This window comes from Marmota marmota, unplaced genomic scaffold (assembly GCF_001458135.2).
Source record: "Marmota marmota marmota unplaced genomic scaffold, marMar, whole genome shotgun sequence".
NCBI classification, from domain to species: Eukaryota; Metazoa; Chordata; class Mammalia; order Rodentia; family Sciuridae; genus Marmota; species Marmota marmota.
Window position 1 is genome coordinate 20,156,706 of NW_025999949.1, and position 19,103 is coordinate 20,175,808.

At 36.4% G+C, this 19,103-nt stretch overlaps 1 protein-coding gene across 1 annotated transcript in view; it reads right to left on the bottom strand.

Annotated features, from left to right (window-relative positions):
- Positions 1–858: 858 nt before the first annotated feature.
- Positions 859–19,103, bottom strand: part of Has2 (hyaluronan synthase 2) — a 28,261-nt gene continuing 10,016 nt past the window's right edge. Inside the window, exons 2-4 of the mRNA XM_015486425.2 lie at positions 17,109–17,735; positions 5,117–5,218; positions 859–3,457 (exon numbers count right to left, since the gene is read on the bottom strand). Coding sequence (XP_015341911.1) covers positions 2,528–3,457; positions 5,117–5,218; positions 17,109–17,735 — 1,659 coding nt within the window. The 3' untranslated portion in view covers positions 859–2,527. The remainder of the gene's footprint in view (positions 3,458–5,116; positions 5,219–17,108; positions 17,736–19,103) is intronic.

The window sequence follows — 19,103 nt, forward strand, 5'->3', positions numbered from 1 at the left end:
TTTTTTTTATTTTTTTACAAAATGGGCATGTTACTATACAGAATAGTTATTTATTATTAAGGATGACACTTCTATGATTTCCTCAGATATTCTGAGAACACTGTGCTCAGTGGATAACAATGTTCCATTATTTGGATATGCCATAGTTGAGTTAATTTTCCCCTTCATTATTGAATTTTAGGTTATTTTAAAGTTTCGTTATTATTTGTAAATAATGCTATAATAAACTTGCTCATTTTCTTCATATCTGTGATTTTTCTGCTATAAGTTACTATAATCAAACTTTTGTGTAAATTTGGATTACTTTCAAGGGAGTTGAGAGAAAGAAGATCAAAGACAAAAGGCTAACATTGATTGAGATTATCTTTTTGTCTCTTAGTTTTACAGATTTCCAAACCATACTAATTTTAGAGATTTCTACCAAATATGCCATTCTGTAACATTATCTTTGCCCAACATGATTTTTTTTTCTATACCCCATTTTTAAATCCATACCATTACAATCAAGAAAACAAAGTTCCCCTTCCCTCAGGAAAAAAAGGCAATGATTTTATCAAAAATATTTTATTTACAAAAAATCAATTATACTATACATCCTATACTGGAAATACATTGAATAATTGCTAAAATAAATACAGGCAATTAATTCAACTTTTTTAAGAATGAGAGAATTTGACATTTGAATGTTATCAAAGCTTAACTTAGAACATAAATAGTTAAAAAGGCAAACTCAAGTTTTAGTCTTAATTATTGGCATGGTGTGTTTGTTTCCCACAGGCTCTCCAATCCGTGAGAGTCTGAGATTCAGAAGATGAATGTACCTTTTTATACTCGGTAGGTAGAACATGCAGTTTTTTCCTTAGGATATTTGTGCTAGGTATCTGCATAAAAGGGAAGCAGAAAAACAAGAGCACACTGCTTGATCTTCTTCACTGTCTCTGCTTCACCACAGTGCTTTTTATTCAACTATTCACATGTTCTGATTGTGCATCAACACAGGTGTACACAGCACCAACTACAACTCAAGATCAATCATGTAAAAGACAAACTGAACAAATGAGGCCCCGTAGCAACTAAACTGGTCAAGTTCAGAGTATCAGGTTCGTCAATTTTTATATGTGCCAATTCTTGATAGGACTTATTAGATCTTGCTGTCATTTCTATTGTGCAGACATTTTTATGGAGACCAAGAACAGGAGAGATGAGGCCATTCATTATCTAAATAATTCAGGGAAAAAAAAGTCTTCCCTGGAAAGTAGAAGGACACAGAGATTTAATCTGCCAATTTTGAATCTGTACGTTTTATATTTGTTACAATTTATCCAGTTCACCTGGGTAAACATCATACTAATACATAACGCAAAATGGCCAATTCAAATAATAGATGAAAATGTTCAATGTACAGATAGGAACTGGTGCATTCAGGTTATAAAACAGGACCTTGAAGAACTGCATTGCATTTGTCCAAATTATTCAGATAATTTTTCCACTTTCCATTTTATTTGGCTTGGGAATACATAGCTAGAATTATTCCTCTTTGATATTCATGATTTGTCCAGTGCTGAATGCCTCATGTTTTCTTTCAAGGACTAGCATTCCCTTTGTATTACCTGAAGAAAAACTTGCATTTTTCTACCCTTGGACCTTGCTCTTCAATGAATTCTTTTGATACATACATAAGTGTGTATGTTTACTACCAAAGTGGAACAGATATATTGGCCTTTTCTAAAATAAATGAAAACCAAAAGTTAGAATATTGAAGATTTTAAATTCTTTTCACAGAAACAAACTATTCAATTTTAAAAGGTATAGAATAAGAGAAATATTTTATTCTTTCTATCATGAACATCAGTTAACCAAGCTTCACATTTTGGGCAAGTCTTTTTTTTTTTTAAGTATGAATTTTTTCAGAATTTATTTTTATTAAAAAAAGGAAGAACAGGTGTATTTTGGCAGAAAAGTAAAATATAGAATATGCAAAATTTGTTTTTAAAATCAGCATACAAAATTTTAAAACACAGTACAGTTATATCAAAATACAGCACAGCCAACGGCCTTCAACATTTCCTTTGGCATTTCATTTGGTAGAGTTAAAAAGAAGAGAAATCCTTCCTAAAAAAATTAGCTATCAAAACAGTCCATAAGTTAGGTCGTATAGGTTGAAAGAACTTTTCCTTGAGTTTCCAAAATCCTTTTCTTCCATGATAACCCACATAAAGCATGGCTAGTGAGGTATATAGGGCAAACACTGTCAGGCAGATGCACGGTAAGGAAAAAGTGCATAAACAAAGAATCCATCCCATTTTCATAGAAATAACAGATTAATTTCAATTTCTTCTTATTGATGTATCATTTTACTTTGGCAGAATCAAAATAATCCATAAAAATGTCTTTGTTCAAGTCGCAGCAGCAGTGATATGTCTCCTTTGGTGGCATCATCTGATGCCACAATTACTGTAGCGCCCCTGGAGGAACTAAGGTGGTGTGTGTGTCTGCTTGTGTGCCTGCAAACATCAACAATGTGAGATCATACATTGAGCACCATGTCATACTGTTGTCCCTTCTTCCGCCTGCCACACTTATTGATGAGAACCACATACAGCGTCAAAAGCATGACCCAATAGCATGCATAGAGCAATGTTCCAACAATTAGGACTGTCTGTTTGGATTCTGAAAATGGCTTTTTAGATTCCTTATAAATGGTGAAAATCACACCACCCAGGAGGATTGTAAACCAAACCGACACTGGAATGAGTCCTATGAAATTAACAACAATGGTTTTCCTTCCAGATGTGCCCCACCCAGCTTTGTTTATCGTTGCAATTGCAAACATCTTAGCAGGAAGTAAACTGGACATGTATAAAACTGAGTAGAGAGACATAAAGACCATGACGATATTTCCTCTAAGGCAGCTGGCAAAAGATGATTTTATGAGACCCACTAGCTGGACAGTTAACAAGAAGAGGAGGATGTTCCAAATTTTACCCCGGTAGAAGAGCTGGATTACTGTGGCAATGAGAAAGAAAGGAAAGAATCCAGTGATAACGGCTTCATAGGTCATCCACAAGTGATGTTTGTGGAACCACATGGCATTGTACAACCACTCCCGGAAGTAGGACTTGCTCCAACGGGTCTGCTGGTTCAGCCATCTAAGATATTCTATAGGCGTTTCAGTAAGGCACTTGGATCGAGCTGTGTATTTTGTTGCATAGCCCAGACTCAGCACCCGGTTCGTTAGATGCCTGTCATCGCCGAAACTACACTGGTTGCCCATAAATTCCTGATTGTACCAGTCTTCCACAAACTCATGCAGCAAGGAGTTTCTGTACATTCCCAAAGGTCCACTAATGCACTGGACACACCCAAAATAAGACTGACAGGCCCTCTCTATATTAAAGGCCATCCAGTATCTCACACTGCTGAGGAAGGAGATCCAGGAATCATACTTGTTTAAAATCTGCAAGGAGGAAAATAAAATAATAAATAAATAAATGTATGCTTTAGCTAAAAATGCCAAGAAAACCTGAACCATACTGAGATGACTACCTAGCATGAGATTTGTTGTTTTATCCCCTACTTGGGTTCCTTCCTCTTTTTGACATAGTCAATTTTGTCTTCTGTTTTGCTAGATTAATTTGACCTGTGTGTGTGTGTGTGTGTGTGTGTGTGTATCTGTGTATTCTTCTATGGTGACCATTTTCTTCAACTTCATTATTCTTGTCTTCTTTTTGCTGTTTTTTATTCTTGTTCCAGCTATTCTGATATAAAACTGAGTTTTTTAGGCTTTAGTTCTCAGTCCATAACTGCTTCCTCCAACCATTCTTTCCCACCATCTAAAGTGTGAAGGTTTTAAAGTCCTGCTCCTTCCTGTTCTAGTTAATTTCCAATTGATCCAATCCCTGGCTGTCAGTTTTCCTTCCCTGCTCTCCACGTTGTCTTGTAATGCCAATGACATAAGAATTCACTCTGGTCTTGAGACAAATCTACTTTTTGAACATGGAATAATAGCCTTGTTTGTGTCAGCAAAGTGGAATCTCACCATTGTTGAAACGTTTTAAACTGCTGCCCATAATTTTGTATTATAAATTTTGAAGTCTAAATGTCAGTTTTTTACAAATGGTAGAAAATAAAGGCCACTCACTGTGTTGCCGAAAAAAAAAAAAAAAAAAGAATTCACTCTGACCTCCACATAAAATCTGAATCCTGAAATAATGCTTTATATAAAGTCTATTGAAAATTATGCCTTTTCTTGGTGATATGTCTAAATGTTCTTCACTGTCTCACTATTATTCATTTTTTAATCTGGATTTTGCATGCTTCCTTTGTATCACCTGTCTATTTCTTTATTCTTTCTAAAACAATTTGTTTTCACCATTTCTACTAACATGCATACACAAAATGGGTTACACAGCAACACCACAAAATCTAAATTTCAAGGATAATTATCCTTTTGTCTCATCTTTTGTTAAAGTCTAACCTCATGTTTTCAAAGGACTCTTGTTTTAATCTTCACACATCTTCACACACTCATTTTTCCATTCTGCAAGTTTCAAACTTACCTTCACTAATACTTGTTTCACTGATTGTTTTTCTATTGGTATTAAATGATGGTTTATATTGGAATACCTACCTGCTGTTTCTTTGCCTTATTAGTATACATTTGATTATTTGCAATTATTTTCTCCCTTTGTTTTCCAATTTATATTTTTAATCAACCACACATTGGCTAGATTTTAAGTAGAGAAGTATATTTTTTACCATATTTTCACTTCTTTACTTCTATAACTAAGTGAATTCCAATATCAGATTTTAGCAGAACACTAAAGATTAACTTGTGACCCCAGGAGATATGGTGGAAATCATTGCACATTTATGCTATGTTGTATATAATTTATCAGTTACTATGAACACAGGGGATACCCCATGACTAAGGAAAGAAATAATAGATCATTTCAATTTAGATAGGAAATGAGACATTGAAATGGGCCCATGGCACATTCTAATGGGTCCAGCACCAAGAACAATACCTGGAACAGAATAATAAATATGTACTCAATGGATTGATAAAGAAAGTGTTTTTAAAAGTGTCTTCTTTAAAAAATGAAGCTGTATGCACCTGTACGTCTCCCCCAACACCTCCAACCATGGGGTCTTCTTCTAAAACTTTCACCATCTCCACAGAGGAAGCAGGGTCAAGCATAGTATCTGAATCACACACCTGCAAAGGAGAAAAAAGAAAATGAGTTAAAGAAAAGAACTATGAGTGCACTTTAGTCAAAATTAGGCATATGTGCTATGCCCTAAGCCTTACTGTCACAAGACCTCACTGAACAAGTCTCACAAGAATCTGTTATTCTTGTTATATCATGGACAATACAAAGAGTTGACTTTTCAGAAAGTTCAATATTTAAGTTAGTGACATTGCTAGATAGAAGAGCTAAAATGCTGTGCTGGGTATAATTTATAGGCTAACCAGGTTGTTCTCACTTTGCCAGGGATGTTCCAAATTTTGACAATGAAAGTCTCCTGTCCCAGATAACATCCCATTCCTGGGAAACTCAGATGGTTAGTCACCCTAGATGTCTTTCTTCAGTTCCTCAAATAAGAATTGAAAAACTTGTCTCTCAGTTTTGAATAATAATAATAAAAAAATTATCCAACTGTACTAAAAGAAGATATATTTAGTGGTGCCCCCAACCCCCACTTCATTTTAATATGCTGATTGAGAGACAGAAGGCAAGTCTCTTCCAAGTGATTGTATGGTTGTAAAGCAAGAGAGTTCAGTGCCCATACCACCTGGGCTTGCAAATACCCTCTTTCTTTGCAAAGGGAAGAGAACTCATGTGACCTTCAGAAAACCTTTTTATTCTAGAGTGTTATTTGTTCTTCTATGCCTCAGGGTTTAAAAGCAGATATAAATCACCTTGGGTTATTCTAGAACTGTCAATTGTTATTCTTAAAAACAATCCTTATAAAAGTCATAACAAGCAATGATGAAGCCAAACCAACTATAAAATTAAAGTTAAGATTATTGGAATTCCTCTAAATGTGTGCACCCCTACTAGTCATTTTTATCAGAAGCCAAAGTGAGAAAAGTTATAAATAGTAATTTTTTTTTCTGGCCTGACTTCTAAATCAACTGAGAAATTTAAAAGAATAATGAAGCAGATTAGAGAATCCATATTACTACCTGTACAGTTATGAGGCTGACATGAAGAATAGGGTTTCTCTGTGTAAAGAAGGGGGGTCATAATCATGTCCCCCAGCACTGGACTCAGTCTCTCACGGTGTCCAAGTAAGACTTGCCTCCTCTGCAGACACAATGTGTGCCCCTTCAAAAGGGTCTGACTAATGCTGTATCTTTTGGCAGCCCCATCCCAGAACACAGGGTAGAAAGAAAAGATGGGTAAACCATTACTCCTTCCACACTCACCAATTAGATTAAGGCACAACTCTTCTCTCAGGAAAGGAGGAAGTCAGGTGGCAGAGTCCTGGTGGACTAAATTTATGGACAGAGCTGCCTCCATATCATATGAGAAAACCAGAACTAGGAAAAAAAAATGTCCCCATCTTCCTATCTGCTATGATCTGAAACTGTCTGTCCCCCTGAACACTCATATTGAAATGGAATCCTAACAGAACAGTGTTGAAAGGTGGTGGGACCTCTAAGAGGCAGAGCCCTCACAAACAGATGGCTTTCTCAGGACCAGGCTGATCCTCACTCAATAAGCTCTGGTTCTTTCAGAACTGGATTAGTTATTGTGAGAACAGGTTGATACAAAAATAAAAAATTAAAAATTAAAAAAAGAGGGTGTCCCTCTGTCTCTCTTGCACATGCTCACAGTTGGCTTTCTGCTTTCCTATCCTCTTGTGATGCAGTAGACAAGCCTTTGCCAGAAGCTGCTGCCATGGCTTTGAACTTCTCAGTTTCCAAAACAGTGTGTTAAATAATTTTTTTTCTTTATAAATCACCTAGTCTCAGATAATCTGTGATGAAAACAGAAAATAAACTAAGACATTATCCCTGGAATATTTACTAATTGGACATAGTATTTTTTCTGTTGAATGCACCAAGGCCCTAACAAACATAAATTGATCAGAATTCACATGATGAGCCAGCCAAACAATGAAGGACATGATTGGCATAGAATATTAGCTAATTTTTTATTATTCTGCCAACAAGTCCAGCTATACTAGTTGAATTGAATCAAGATTTAGTCTATTTACAATCAAGTGCCACATTAACAATACTTTGTTCAAAGACTGACCACATTTTACCGTGTCTACAAGATTTTCTAATGATCTTGTAGCCATCTTTCTTTGTGCCAGTGCATTCTATGATGTCTGTAAGATGAAATCACCCAGTGATGCATTTCTCAGCATATATTCCTGTCATTAAGTGACACGTGACTATAATTATAATCAAAAGTAATTATCTTAACAGTTCTCCAAAATCTGCCATAAAAAGTCAACATTTGAAAAAAAAATCAGTGTGTAGCAGCATAAAGACTCAAGGTTGAAGAAGACACTAGATAAATGCAGAATGTATTCTTCATATTATTTGCTAAGGAATCACAAAATTTTTTAAAAGTACCACTCTTAACTTTACTAATGGCTTTTTTTTGTGTGTGAAAAGTTTTCCATTAATGAAAAATGCTGGTGAAAAGATTGATTTAAGTGCATTATTGGCATTTAAGGATTCAAGGAGTATAAGGGACATTCAGTAATAAAAAGTGAACTTATCACACCTATAGATTTAAGTATGGCAATTTGGGGGTTAACTCCTGTATTTTTAAAATTTTAGTTTGGTTATTTAGAAGCACTCACTTTTAAAACAAGAATCTATTTATTACTTTTTGGCATTTCATTTAGGTTCAGCATAGTCACTTTATTTTAAGGAGGAAAATTAGAAAAAAGGTAGGCATTAATTTTTTATTTTGAAAAACAGGATTTTACTAGCACTTGGTTTTAAATCCAGCTATCCCAAGCCTCAGGAACTACACAAAGTTATCTGAGAGAGATGTTTTCCTCTCTTATGTTTTGTCTATCACCAGTTGGTACATGGCTTCAAGCCAGGCAGGAGTCCTGCAATAAGGGTAGAGAAAGGTGAAGGCAGAAGTCCAGCCCACCTTAGAACCCAGCCTCCCAAGTTCATGGCCACACCCTCCTCTATTGACTTAAGCTGGGAAAGGTAAAACCAAAAAGCTAAAATAAGTCTAAAAACAACAGGAAGGGAGCAATCCGGAATTAGTGTTCAAATAACTCCGCCTGCTTGGGAGCCCAAGCAAGCAGGGAAAGAGCCTCTTTGAAATGACCACACTTGAACCAAACCTCTGAGGTTCTGCATATTAAAATTGGCCTGTGCCCCTCCCTGTTTCCAAAAGGGAAGTGCCAAATGTCCTCTGAGAGACTGTTCCCTTGGTGACCTAACTGCATTAGAAGGGAAAGTTCTCAGAAGTCTCTTGGGAACGGGGTTTCTTCTATGAGGAGTTATGAGTTTTAAAGAATTTCCATTCCTGGATGTTATTTGATGACAGAATGCCAACTGGAAAGTCAGTCTTTGCCAGTCTGGAAAAGCATGTATATTCAGGAACACAGTGACGTTTGCTTAGTAGGATGTGAAGAACACCGCCTTGGCCCTTAAAATCAGCAAAGACAAAATATCTAGTTACCTCCTCACCAATAACAAGTGTGCACGTTCATGAATGTTGGCTGTTCAGCTCTGGGCTAGAATCTGTGGGAGACACACCAATTCATGCAGAATTGAACTTCACATAAGGAAAAATGACAGACATGATTTGCATATAGGAAACCAGGAACAAATCAAAAGTCTTTTGGGCCACACTGAGAGTATCACTGCAATTTGTTGAAAGGTTTTTCACTAGGAGATTTGGAAATGAAACAAAGTCACAACTTTTGAGTAAAGGGAGTGGAAAATGACAAGATGAAATGAAATTATTGGGAAGAACCAGGCATCTCAGTTTTATCCACAGAATCAAGTGAAAAAAGCATATGATCAGTGCCCTTTCAGCTATTCTGTTCTAGCCAAGAGTTAACACCTCCCTTTAGTTCCCTGTCAAAACAGGGGCTGGCCACTGGGTCAAGTCCAGCCTGCCACCTGTTTTGATATAGCCTAGTGGCTAAGAATGTCTTTATATTTTTAAGCAGGCAGAAAAAAAATCAAAAGAATATTTTATGACACATGCAAATTATATGAAAATCAAACTTCACTGTCCATAAAAATTTTACTGGAATTTAGCCATTCTCACTCATTTACATGTTCTCTATGGCTGCTTTCACAGGACAACAGCAAAGAGGAGCAGTTGCAAGGCTGAATATTTACTGGTTAACACTGAAGTGGCTGGTTCTTCCTAATTATATTCTATCCTTATTTGTTTTATAAGCAAAGTTTGCCAACCCTGGTTTCAAAATAATAATCTACTTTCATTAACATAACAGTCACCATACAGACTCTGTGGCTGTGGCACATGCCTGTACTCTCAGCTGCTCAAAGTTTAGGTCAGTCTGAGCAGTTTAGTGAGATACTGTCCCATTTTTTTTTAAAGGAGCTGAGAATATAGCTCAGGTGTAGAGCACATAAAATTCAGTCCCTAGTACTATGAAAATAAATAACCTAATTAACAGCGATGTTGAGATTAAATATGTTTTAAGCCCCAATTTTAATTCTAGGATTTTTTTAAGTTGCCTCCATTTTCTTGTGCTATAAAGAGCAGTAACTGCATAAAAAATAGGATTTTTTTAAAAAAATTAAAAATAAAGAATAGAATATTAATAAACCTTTTATTTTCTTTCTTTCTTTCTTTCTTTTTTTTTTTTTTTTTTTGGTACTGGGGATTGAACACAAGGGGACTCTACNTTTTTTTTTTTTTTTTTTTTTTTTTTTTTTTTTTTTTTTTTTTTGGTACTGGGGATTGAACACAAGGGGACTCTACCACTGAGCTATAACCCCAGCCCTTTTTATTTTTTATTTTGAGATAGGGTCTCACTAAGTTGCCCAGACTGGCCTTGAACTTGGGATTCTTCTGCCTCAGACTCATAAATAGGTAGGATTAAAGGCATGTGCCACTGAGCCTCACTAACAAACTATTATGCAGGTTTTCTTTAGATTTTGCCTATTTTAATGCCCACAGAATCAAGAAACCTAAATTAAAATATTAAGTCTCAGAACTTACAATGTCTATAACCTTGGACAAGCCCTGTACCACCATCATAGTGCATTAGTGAGATCCCACATATGAAAGTACTTTGTGAATTAGAAAGGACTGTAGATGTAGAATCCCATTAGTATAAAGTGATGACCCTTAAATTTTTATATTTCTTAAGCAAATCTAAGTCTAAAGAATCATGGTAATCATTACCACAAATATATGTCTCAGTGGAGAAAATCAGTAAAAGGAACATGAAACTATCCATTGCAAATTTTCTCACTAATATTAAAAGTTCATCTACCTCACAGCAATCCCAAAAAAGTTCTCTACAATGTTACTATTTGCTCCATCCAATACCTTTCAAATTATAAGACCCCTGTCTAAAATGCCATGTGTCCATATTTCATTTTTTAAAAAATATCTTTCCTTTCAGCTTGACTGATGGATCTCCTTCTCTACCTCTCATTCTACTTCAAAGGATGCTGAAAGCCAATGCAGCAAGAGAAAATCTTTATTCCTCCTACTGCCTTCGGTGAGGAAACAGGTTGAAAACAAATCAAGACCACTGCTGTTGCTACTGGCTTCACCCTTTTCCTGTTATAAGGCTCAATCCTTTCTTAAACCTGAGCTGCTTCTTCATTTTGATCCTTCATCTTAACCTTGACCCTTCATCTTAACTTTGACCTGGTGAGTCTATTTTTAGAGTGTTTGCAGTTTGCTCTTGGTCCCTGCCACACAACTTAACCAAAGTAAAAGAAGATTCTGCTCATCCATCCCTAGCAATTTCTCTAAGGAAAAGGGGTAAGGACCAGAACAAAAAACAAACAAATGAACCAAAAAGACCTTAAAATAGTTAATTACTAGGAAACCCAAGATAGTTCTACTCTCCCTGAACTCCTAATGGTAAACCAGAGTAAACATACCATAGGAGGGAAAAGAAAGCACTATACAAGACCTTGGAATCAAATAGATCTGGTTCTCAACATAATTCCCAGCTGTGTAAACTTGAACTAGCTTCTTAATTTGTACTCATCCCTTCATCTTCCTGAGCCTCCATCTATCAGGTGAAAATATGAATACCCATACCATCTCCTTAATTGGTAGGGATGGTTGATAAATGAGATAATGTATGTAAACCACTTAATAATGGCTAGCTTATAAAAAAATCCTCAAAAATGGAAGTCACATGTACTAAGAAGTGAAAATTCAAAACCAAAGGCACAAATTCAAGACAATAGTCCAGAGAGAAGGCATCTTTGTTATAATTATGGTAAATAAGCAATAATTTACTCAGAACGAGGAAACCAATGTCTCATCCAATATCCAACCAATTTATATCAAAAAGCTGAATTCTAGAGCAGACAGCAAAAGTCCTCAAATTGGGTTGTTAATTAGGGAAAAGAAATAAAATAATTAGAGAGTGGTTTGAGCTGATTTATGATTCATTCCTGACCTAGAATGTACCATTGTGAATTTTTTTAATTGATTTTATTTTTTTAAATACATGATAGCAGAATGCATTACAATTTTTATTACACATGTACAGGACAATTTTTCATATCTTTGTATATAAAGTATGTTCACATCAATTCATGTCTTTGTACTTTTTTTTCATTACATTACAAAAGCTCATCATGTGGCCAATGGCATACTTAGACTCACTTAACTTTACATAAGTATGCGTTGTATCTGGCATCTCTTCATTACCATTGAACTTGAAGAGTATGACATTACTCAAAGCTTCTGAAGCTAAGTCTACAGTCAGCCAACACCATGACTCTGGGACTGAGGTGAGGCAGAACATCATGGTGGAAGGACATGGTGGAGGGAAGCAGCTCCACCTGGTTTGGACATGGCAAACAGGAATATGATCTTTGGATTTGGAAGTATATAAATGTAGATAACAAATTTATTTTTTAAATCTAGACCCTGAAAACTTCAATGTCTGGTGAAAAGGAATAACATGTGGTTGGTAATTTTTTTGGGGGGGAGGACTACATACATGCACGACATGGGAAAAAACAGAAAACAAGGACAAAAAGTAACCTTTACAGAAACAAAATATTGCCCACAATTTAAAATTTCTGATATAATCAAAAATGTCAATGAAAGGCTCATCTCTAAAAGTAATTTGGATTATGGTATGGGATCTCAAATCCAGCCAACAGAAAGCTTCTAATTCACACACATCTAAGCAGTTTGGCACTTCTGTTATGTTTTTCTGGAAAGGAAATAGAAAGATATAAGCATTCCTTTAGAGAATGAATTATCCAAGTCATTATAACATAATTCCTACCTTTAGTCAACGTATAATGTCTTCCAAGCATTAAAGTAATAAAAAAAAAGTTATTGGTTGTTCAGTCTCCTTTTTTAAGAAAGCTTAAACATGAGTGAAAGTTATAGAAGCTGCAGAGTGAAGGTGACAAGCCACCAGGAAAAGTGGGGAATCAAATGTTGTCAACTGTTTTAAGTCTTGAGCCATGAAACACCTTTTTTTTTCCCCCAAAATGTTTGAAATTCTCATTCAAAAGAAACAAATCAGGAAAGCCCATAATGGTAGCCCTTAAATCAGAGTTTATATTCAAGAACCCAGATTTGGGGAAATGGCAGCTTCAAAGTGATAAGAGAAACATGATAGTAATTGATAAATGAAAAGAAATTTTGTTAATTCTCTTTGTTTTAGTCTCTAGCAGATCTCCAGTATGTTGCTGGAAAAAAAAAAAATCAAGAGGTCAATGGAGATAAGATGGTACTGAGTTGAATCCCAAGCTGGGAGGGATCTTAGTGATCATGTGTTCTACAAGCTCATTTGATGATTCAATTGGAGCCAAGTCCATAGCAAATAAAGAACAGATCTGGGTCTGGAATTCAGATTTCCTCATTCCTATTTCAGTATGCTGTTAATCCTTTCCTCTGACATGAAGAATAGAAAGAAAAAAATATTCTCAATTCTGGAGTCTAGCCCTCAGAACATTTCAGTTGCTTAGGCTTTCTGTAGAGAACAGGAACCAGGCAAATATTATACACAGTTAATTATCATTATTTATGGTAGTTATGTTCTCTAAAGTTGCCGTGAAGATTGATTAGCTATTACCAAAAAATTGCTTCTAGCAGAAACACAGGGTTAGGTTCCTTTAAGTCCCTGTGTACAAAATCTTTCTCAACTGATCAATACGTAACCCTGTTTATTTTAGCTTCTTCTTGAATATACCTTAATTAATATACATTGTTGGCATTCGCATTGAACTTGTACCCAATAGCACAACTCATACCTAAAGGACTTTTTTGCATAAGGCACGTCACAGCTCTCCTGTGCTTAGAAATACCAGAGAGAAACAACCTCAGTAGTACATTTGGGTTCACATTCAACAGCTTCCCCACCAACCACTGCACAGAAATGTAAAAACATGGCACCAAATACACAAAGAAGAAGATAATTACACTGAAACAAGAAGGCAAAGCATCACCTATGTGACCTTAGCTGGAATGTGCAGCATGGATGACACCATCTTTTTGCTATATTATGTGTGTGTGTGTGTGTGTGTGTGTGTGTGTATATATATATATATATATATTTTTTTTTTAATTAATGAACTGCATGTATTGATTTGGGGGTTAGAGGTAAATAGATGGATCTAGGCTGGAAAGATTCATTCTCCACTTCTGTATTGGTTACAGGTCAATTCAACTTGTTCATTGTGCTTCTTTTCTATTTTTAAAACATGCTACTCTAAACATGTGCTACTTTAGTAAATAAAAGAGCCAAGAGAAGCTCTAGTCTGAAGAAGTAAGAATGACTTTTGCTCTATCTTAGGCCATATCCAGTCAGGTCAGAATCTGTTCTTTACTGAAAAGCAAAGTTTATCTAGGAAATACATTGATTCTAAATTTTAAAGATATTCCTCATTCTCCTTTTTGGTTTTACATTCCCTTTCTATTCATTTATCACTTTGTTAATTTTCTTCTGTTCTATCTTCTCTCTCTCTCTGAAAGTGGCCAGTAGTCACCAGGTAAGCTTGCTGTCATGTAGGCCTCCTCCTGGACTAGGGCTTCCCTAAGTGTTCTGCATGAACATTTGTGATTTGAATGGCTTCTGGGATGGGACATGAGTCAGTAGAGTGGACTACAGATGAAAGCTGAGACAATAGAGGGACAGTGGCCATTGATAGAGGCTTATCCTAGGAGGGTAGGTAGAAAGGATATGGGGTGGGCTACTATTGAAGCAGTATAAGCAGAACAGAATAAGGGTGGTCTTGAAAGCATTCAGACCCAGTACTCTTGTTTGATTCTCAGTAGGAGGCAAGGTCATCTGTTAGTAGTTAGGCTGGGAGGAGTTTGGGCAGGAAGCTGGGAGCATGGGGAAGGTATGAAATAATAGGTCATGAGAGAAATAAGCTAGACACTCAAAATCAAGTGGAAAGAGTGCTGAGGAGAGATGAGGACCCAGCTGCAAGTGGAACCCAGTCTTTTTGGCCATCTCTCTGCATATCCCAGCAGAATTCTCCAGCAAGTATGTGAACAAGCAGGTCATCAGTCTCTTCCTCAGCGCCCCATTTGCTCTTGTGAATGGCCACCCGACTTCACTGCCTTCCTTCCCTAACCAGCCCACATGCCAAGTTTGATCACCAGGAGCACTTGGTAGCCAACTTCCTCACAACCCTCTCCCATATATTACTTTTGGTGGCTTCGACTTTGCAGTTCCGGAAGCCTGGACAGTCAGAAGATCAGAGTGTTCAGTGTGTAGTCTAAACCTGAAGAAATTACCATTTTTATAGGTCAAACATGGTCCAAAATTAGGAGATTTGAAGAGGAATAGTAGGATGGAATTATTAGCTTCAGAACATTAAAAGATTTTAGCATATGTTGGAGTGCTTGGAACTGGCTGAGAGTCCCAGGAGGCATTAGGGCCTAGGTCAGAGCAGCTGCTGGGGTAAGTCTATCTGGAGGGGTTCAGCCTGGAGGAAGGACAGTTCTCAAGCCTGATCAGGCCTCCAACAGGAAGCTTATTCTAACCTTTCATATTTTGAATTTTTTTTTCCTGGACAGGCACAGTGTGAAGTTGTCAAGGATACAAACAAAATTTAAAACAAGAGTGATGGAAGAAGGGGATTTGGGAGGGGAAGGTAAAAGAAAGAGAAAAAACCCACACAAAGATTTCTTGATTAGACCTGACAAATGTAGCAGTTGTTTTAACTATAATTAAAGGCAAAATACGAAAACAGATGTTTTCTCATTTTAGGCACAGAGCATCATTCTTCATATCCTCAAAGTTCCTCTCATATGCCTGCCTTTAAGAATATCCTGCCATCCTCTCATCTAGGCCTAGAGTTGCATATGTAGATCCTAAATGTCCTGCAATAACTGAAGCCACCTCAAATGTGAAAGTTCTACCATTGAGAAATCAAGAGAAACCTAAGAGAGAAACTCAGCCAACTCCCCAGAGGAGAGCTTACTATGTGGATAGGTATCGACAAAGAAATACCTCAAAATTCTTCATATATAAATTAAAATTAATCCTAAGGTGACAAATGACAGATACTATAATTTTTTTTAGTATGGACTAGCTGACTATATAATAAATATATTAACAGTAAAAGTTGTAATCATATTAACAATAATATCATGAACAACTCTTGCTAAGCACTTGGAATACATTGTTTGACAAAATTTTCTTCAAACTGTTTCTAAGATGGCTTTATTCTTTCCAGTAAACTGAGGCTTAGGAAGGAGATTTTTGTTGTTGGTTTTTTTTTATTTGTTTGGTTTTTTGTTTTTTTGGTTTTTTTTGTGTGTGTGGTGGTGGTGGTGCTGGGGATAGAACCCAGGGCCTTGTTCATGCAAGGCAAGCACTCTACCAACTGAGCTATATCCTTGGCCCAGGAAGGTGGTCTGCAAGGTCAATCAGTTAGTAATATCTGTGATTATGATCTCAGCAAATTGACTCAAAAGCCAATGCTCATTCCCTTCTCGTTACTCTGAAATCCAACAGTTAAGACTTCTGGCAATAAAGACCCTTTAAAAAATAGAATGGATATTCTGAAAACTAGGACTTTACTTTTAAGAGGGCAGTGTTCCAGTAGCTTTCTTATACCAGTGATAGTTCTTCCTTCTTGATATCTCATGTCCAAAATCCAATTAAAGAATTTACAGAAAATTAAAATTAGAAAATTCGCAGGGATCTTCCTAATGTTCGAAAGAAGAAAGCCTCAGTGAGAACTGGGACAAGAGAAACCCCATAGTGAGCTGTCAGCCAATTACTGAGAGACACAGCCTGCCTAATTTTCATGCAAGCAAACATCATCACAGATGCTCTCAAAGGTCAAGTTGGAGTGAGTGAGGTAATGCTGTTTGGGGAGTGAAATAAACATTACTTCGATTTTGCTCTAAGTTTTTTTTTTTTTTAACTTGTTTTTGTTTTCCTTGTCTTTCTAGCTCAATTTTGAATGCCCTGTTCTTTTTAATCAAAATCATCCTCTCCACTCCCATTTTTCCCAATCTGTGTCCAAAACATAATATAGACTTCCCTCAGCCTGCAGATTCTGTCAAGACCCCTCGCTTAGGTCGACACTATTTTCTTACAAGAGTTGGAGACTTTTAAGGGTGTGGAAAATGACGTTGGATTTGACTTGGCAGAACGTAGGAGACAGAGAAGGAAAGGTGGCACAGGAAGGGAAGGAAGGGTCTCCTGTCCAAATAATCTTGATTTCTAACCAAGAACATGACCCCCCAACTTAAGCATTTTCATAGATAGTCTTAACAGTTTTACAAGATTTTTTTTTTCTGTCTTTCAAAATGTGCTTTCAACAGTCGTGCTGTTTTCAAATGAACTGAAAGAAGTACTGTGTTCAGGACAAGGATGGGCTATAGCATATGACTGGAGAGACACAAAAGCTGCTTTATTTCAATGTATGTTTGCCCTGGCAGGAATCTGGGACTTACCTGTACATAATCCACACTTCGACCCAGTGCTCTGAAGGCCGTGTACATGACTTCTCTTTTTCCACCCCATTTTTGCATGATGCAAACACTTTTGTTGGACAGGACCAATTGGGTTACATGCTGAGAGCTTTCTTTATGTGACTCATCTGTCTCACCAGGTCCCTTTTCATGGAAGTTGTTCTTCCAGATGTAAGTAGCTGATTTGTCCCTGCCCATGACTTCACTGAAGATGTCCATCATGTAAAGGTCATCGTCAGAGTTCCCATCGATGACCATGACGACTTTAATCCCAGGGTAGGTTAGCCTCTTCACAGATTGCAAACATTTCCTTAAGTAGTCTGGATCTTCTTGATATGCAGCGATGCAAAGAGCAACAGTTTTGTTCAATTTAATGGGGGTTTCTAGGGATTTTTTCATTTTTCGGTGCTCCAAAAAGGCAAATAGGCTTTGGATGATGAGGTGTGATGCTAAAAAGGCACCGTATAGTCCAAAAGAGAAATAGTAGTTATCCGTTTGGATAAATTGATAGCCAACAATATAAGCAGCTGTGATTCCAAGGAGGAGAGAGACTCCAAAAAGTGTGGTTCCAATTATTCTCAGGATGCATAGAAACCTCTCACAATGCATCTGCAATATAATCAAATGACACTCTCAGTTAACCATTCCTGTCCCAAGCTTGTTATACACATGGTGTCAATGGGGGGCACTACACGGAGCATGTAGAAGTTCTACTCCCTCACTTGCTATGTGACTTTTGGCACCCACTTTGCTCATCTTCAAGATGAGGCTAAAGACAGCCTTCTGACATAACTCAAGAATCCAATCCATAATGGTGCTATTGAAGTATCATAATGTATTAAACGACTACCTAGATGTTTTAAACAAATACCATAATATATTAAACAAATTTCCTTGCTTTTATCAGCACACACACATTGTTTTTAATGTGTCAGCCTCTCTGACTATAGTGTACTCTATGTGGTCATAGCTAGGCATAGAATCAAAATTTCTGAAGCCCAGCATAATCTTTCTTCCTGTACCAGATTATCTCTTTACTCCTTGACACTGACAAGTTCAACACCCATGGAAGATTTTGATAAATTTCTTATGTCTAATTTCTTCTCATTTCCAATGCAAATCCTTCAATGTACGTCCTTTCCATGTATCTGGCTGAGATTGGAGGTGGAGAAACCATCTCCTAGCTCATCAATTAACTGTTTGAACCTTACTTTCAGAGCTTCATTTTGTTTGTTTTCAATCTGTTAATGAGGAAGTTTATCCTTGATTAATTCCAAATCTCCCATTGACACAAACAATTCTCTACTCCTAGGTATTCTGCACAATATTTTTCAAAGCCCTTGTAATTTTGAACTGGATACACACATCAAATATCTATCCCTTTCATCTATCACCATCAATATTAGATGTTAGATCGTGGGGATCAGGAACCTTATTGGAACACAGTAAGCACATATAAGTGTTTGTAGAAATAATGAATATATTCAAGAAGAAATAACATCATGCTTAATTACAACAGGTGAGTGTGCATACTATTAAAAGCTGAAGGATGTTAGACCTAAAACACGTTTTAGTTTTTAATTATAACCAGTTTTGTACTTTCCCCTACATTTTATGTGTCTCTTAAATGAGAGTTTGAACAACTCAAAGCTAAAAGAGCCATTTTTCTGTTTTTTCAAAAATAATTTCCAATGCTTGGCATAGAAAAGATGCTTGATAAACCTATTATGTCATTTTCCCCCTTGAGGTTTTCTTTCCTCCTCTTCTAAGAATGGACTATCATAAGGACATAATTGATATAAATGTAATGTTCCCATCTTTGGACCTTTATATCAATTTTGGATATTTGTCTTATTTGTATATAACTAGTACTTAATCTTTTTCTTTGACTCAACTAATGTTTTAAAAGCTAAAAAAGTTATTTTATGTGGAAACTTGGGCTAAGATTTATCTCTGTAAAACCTCTTGCTTGATATG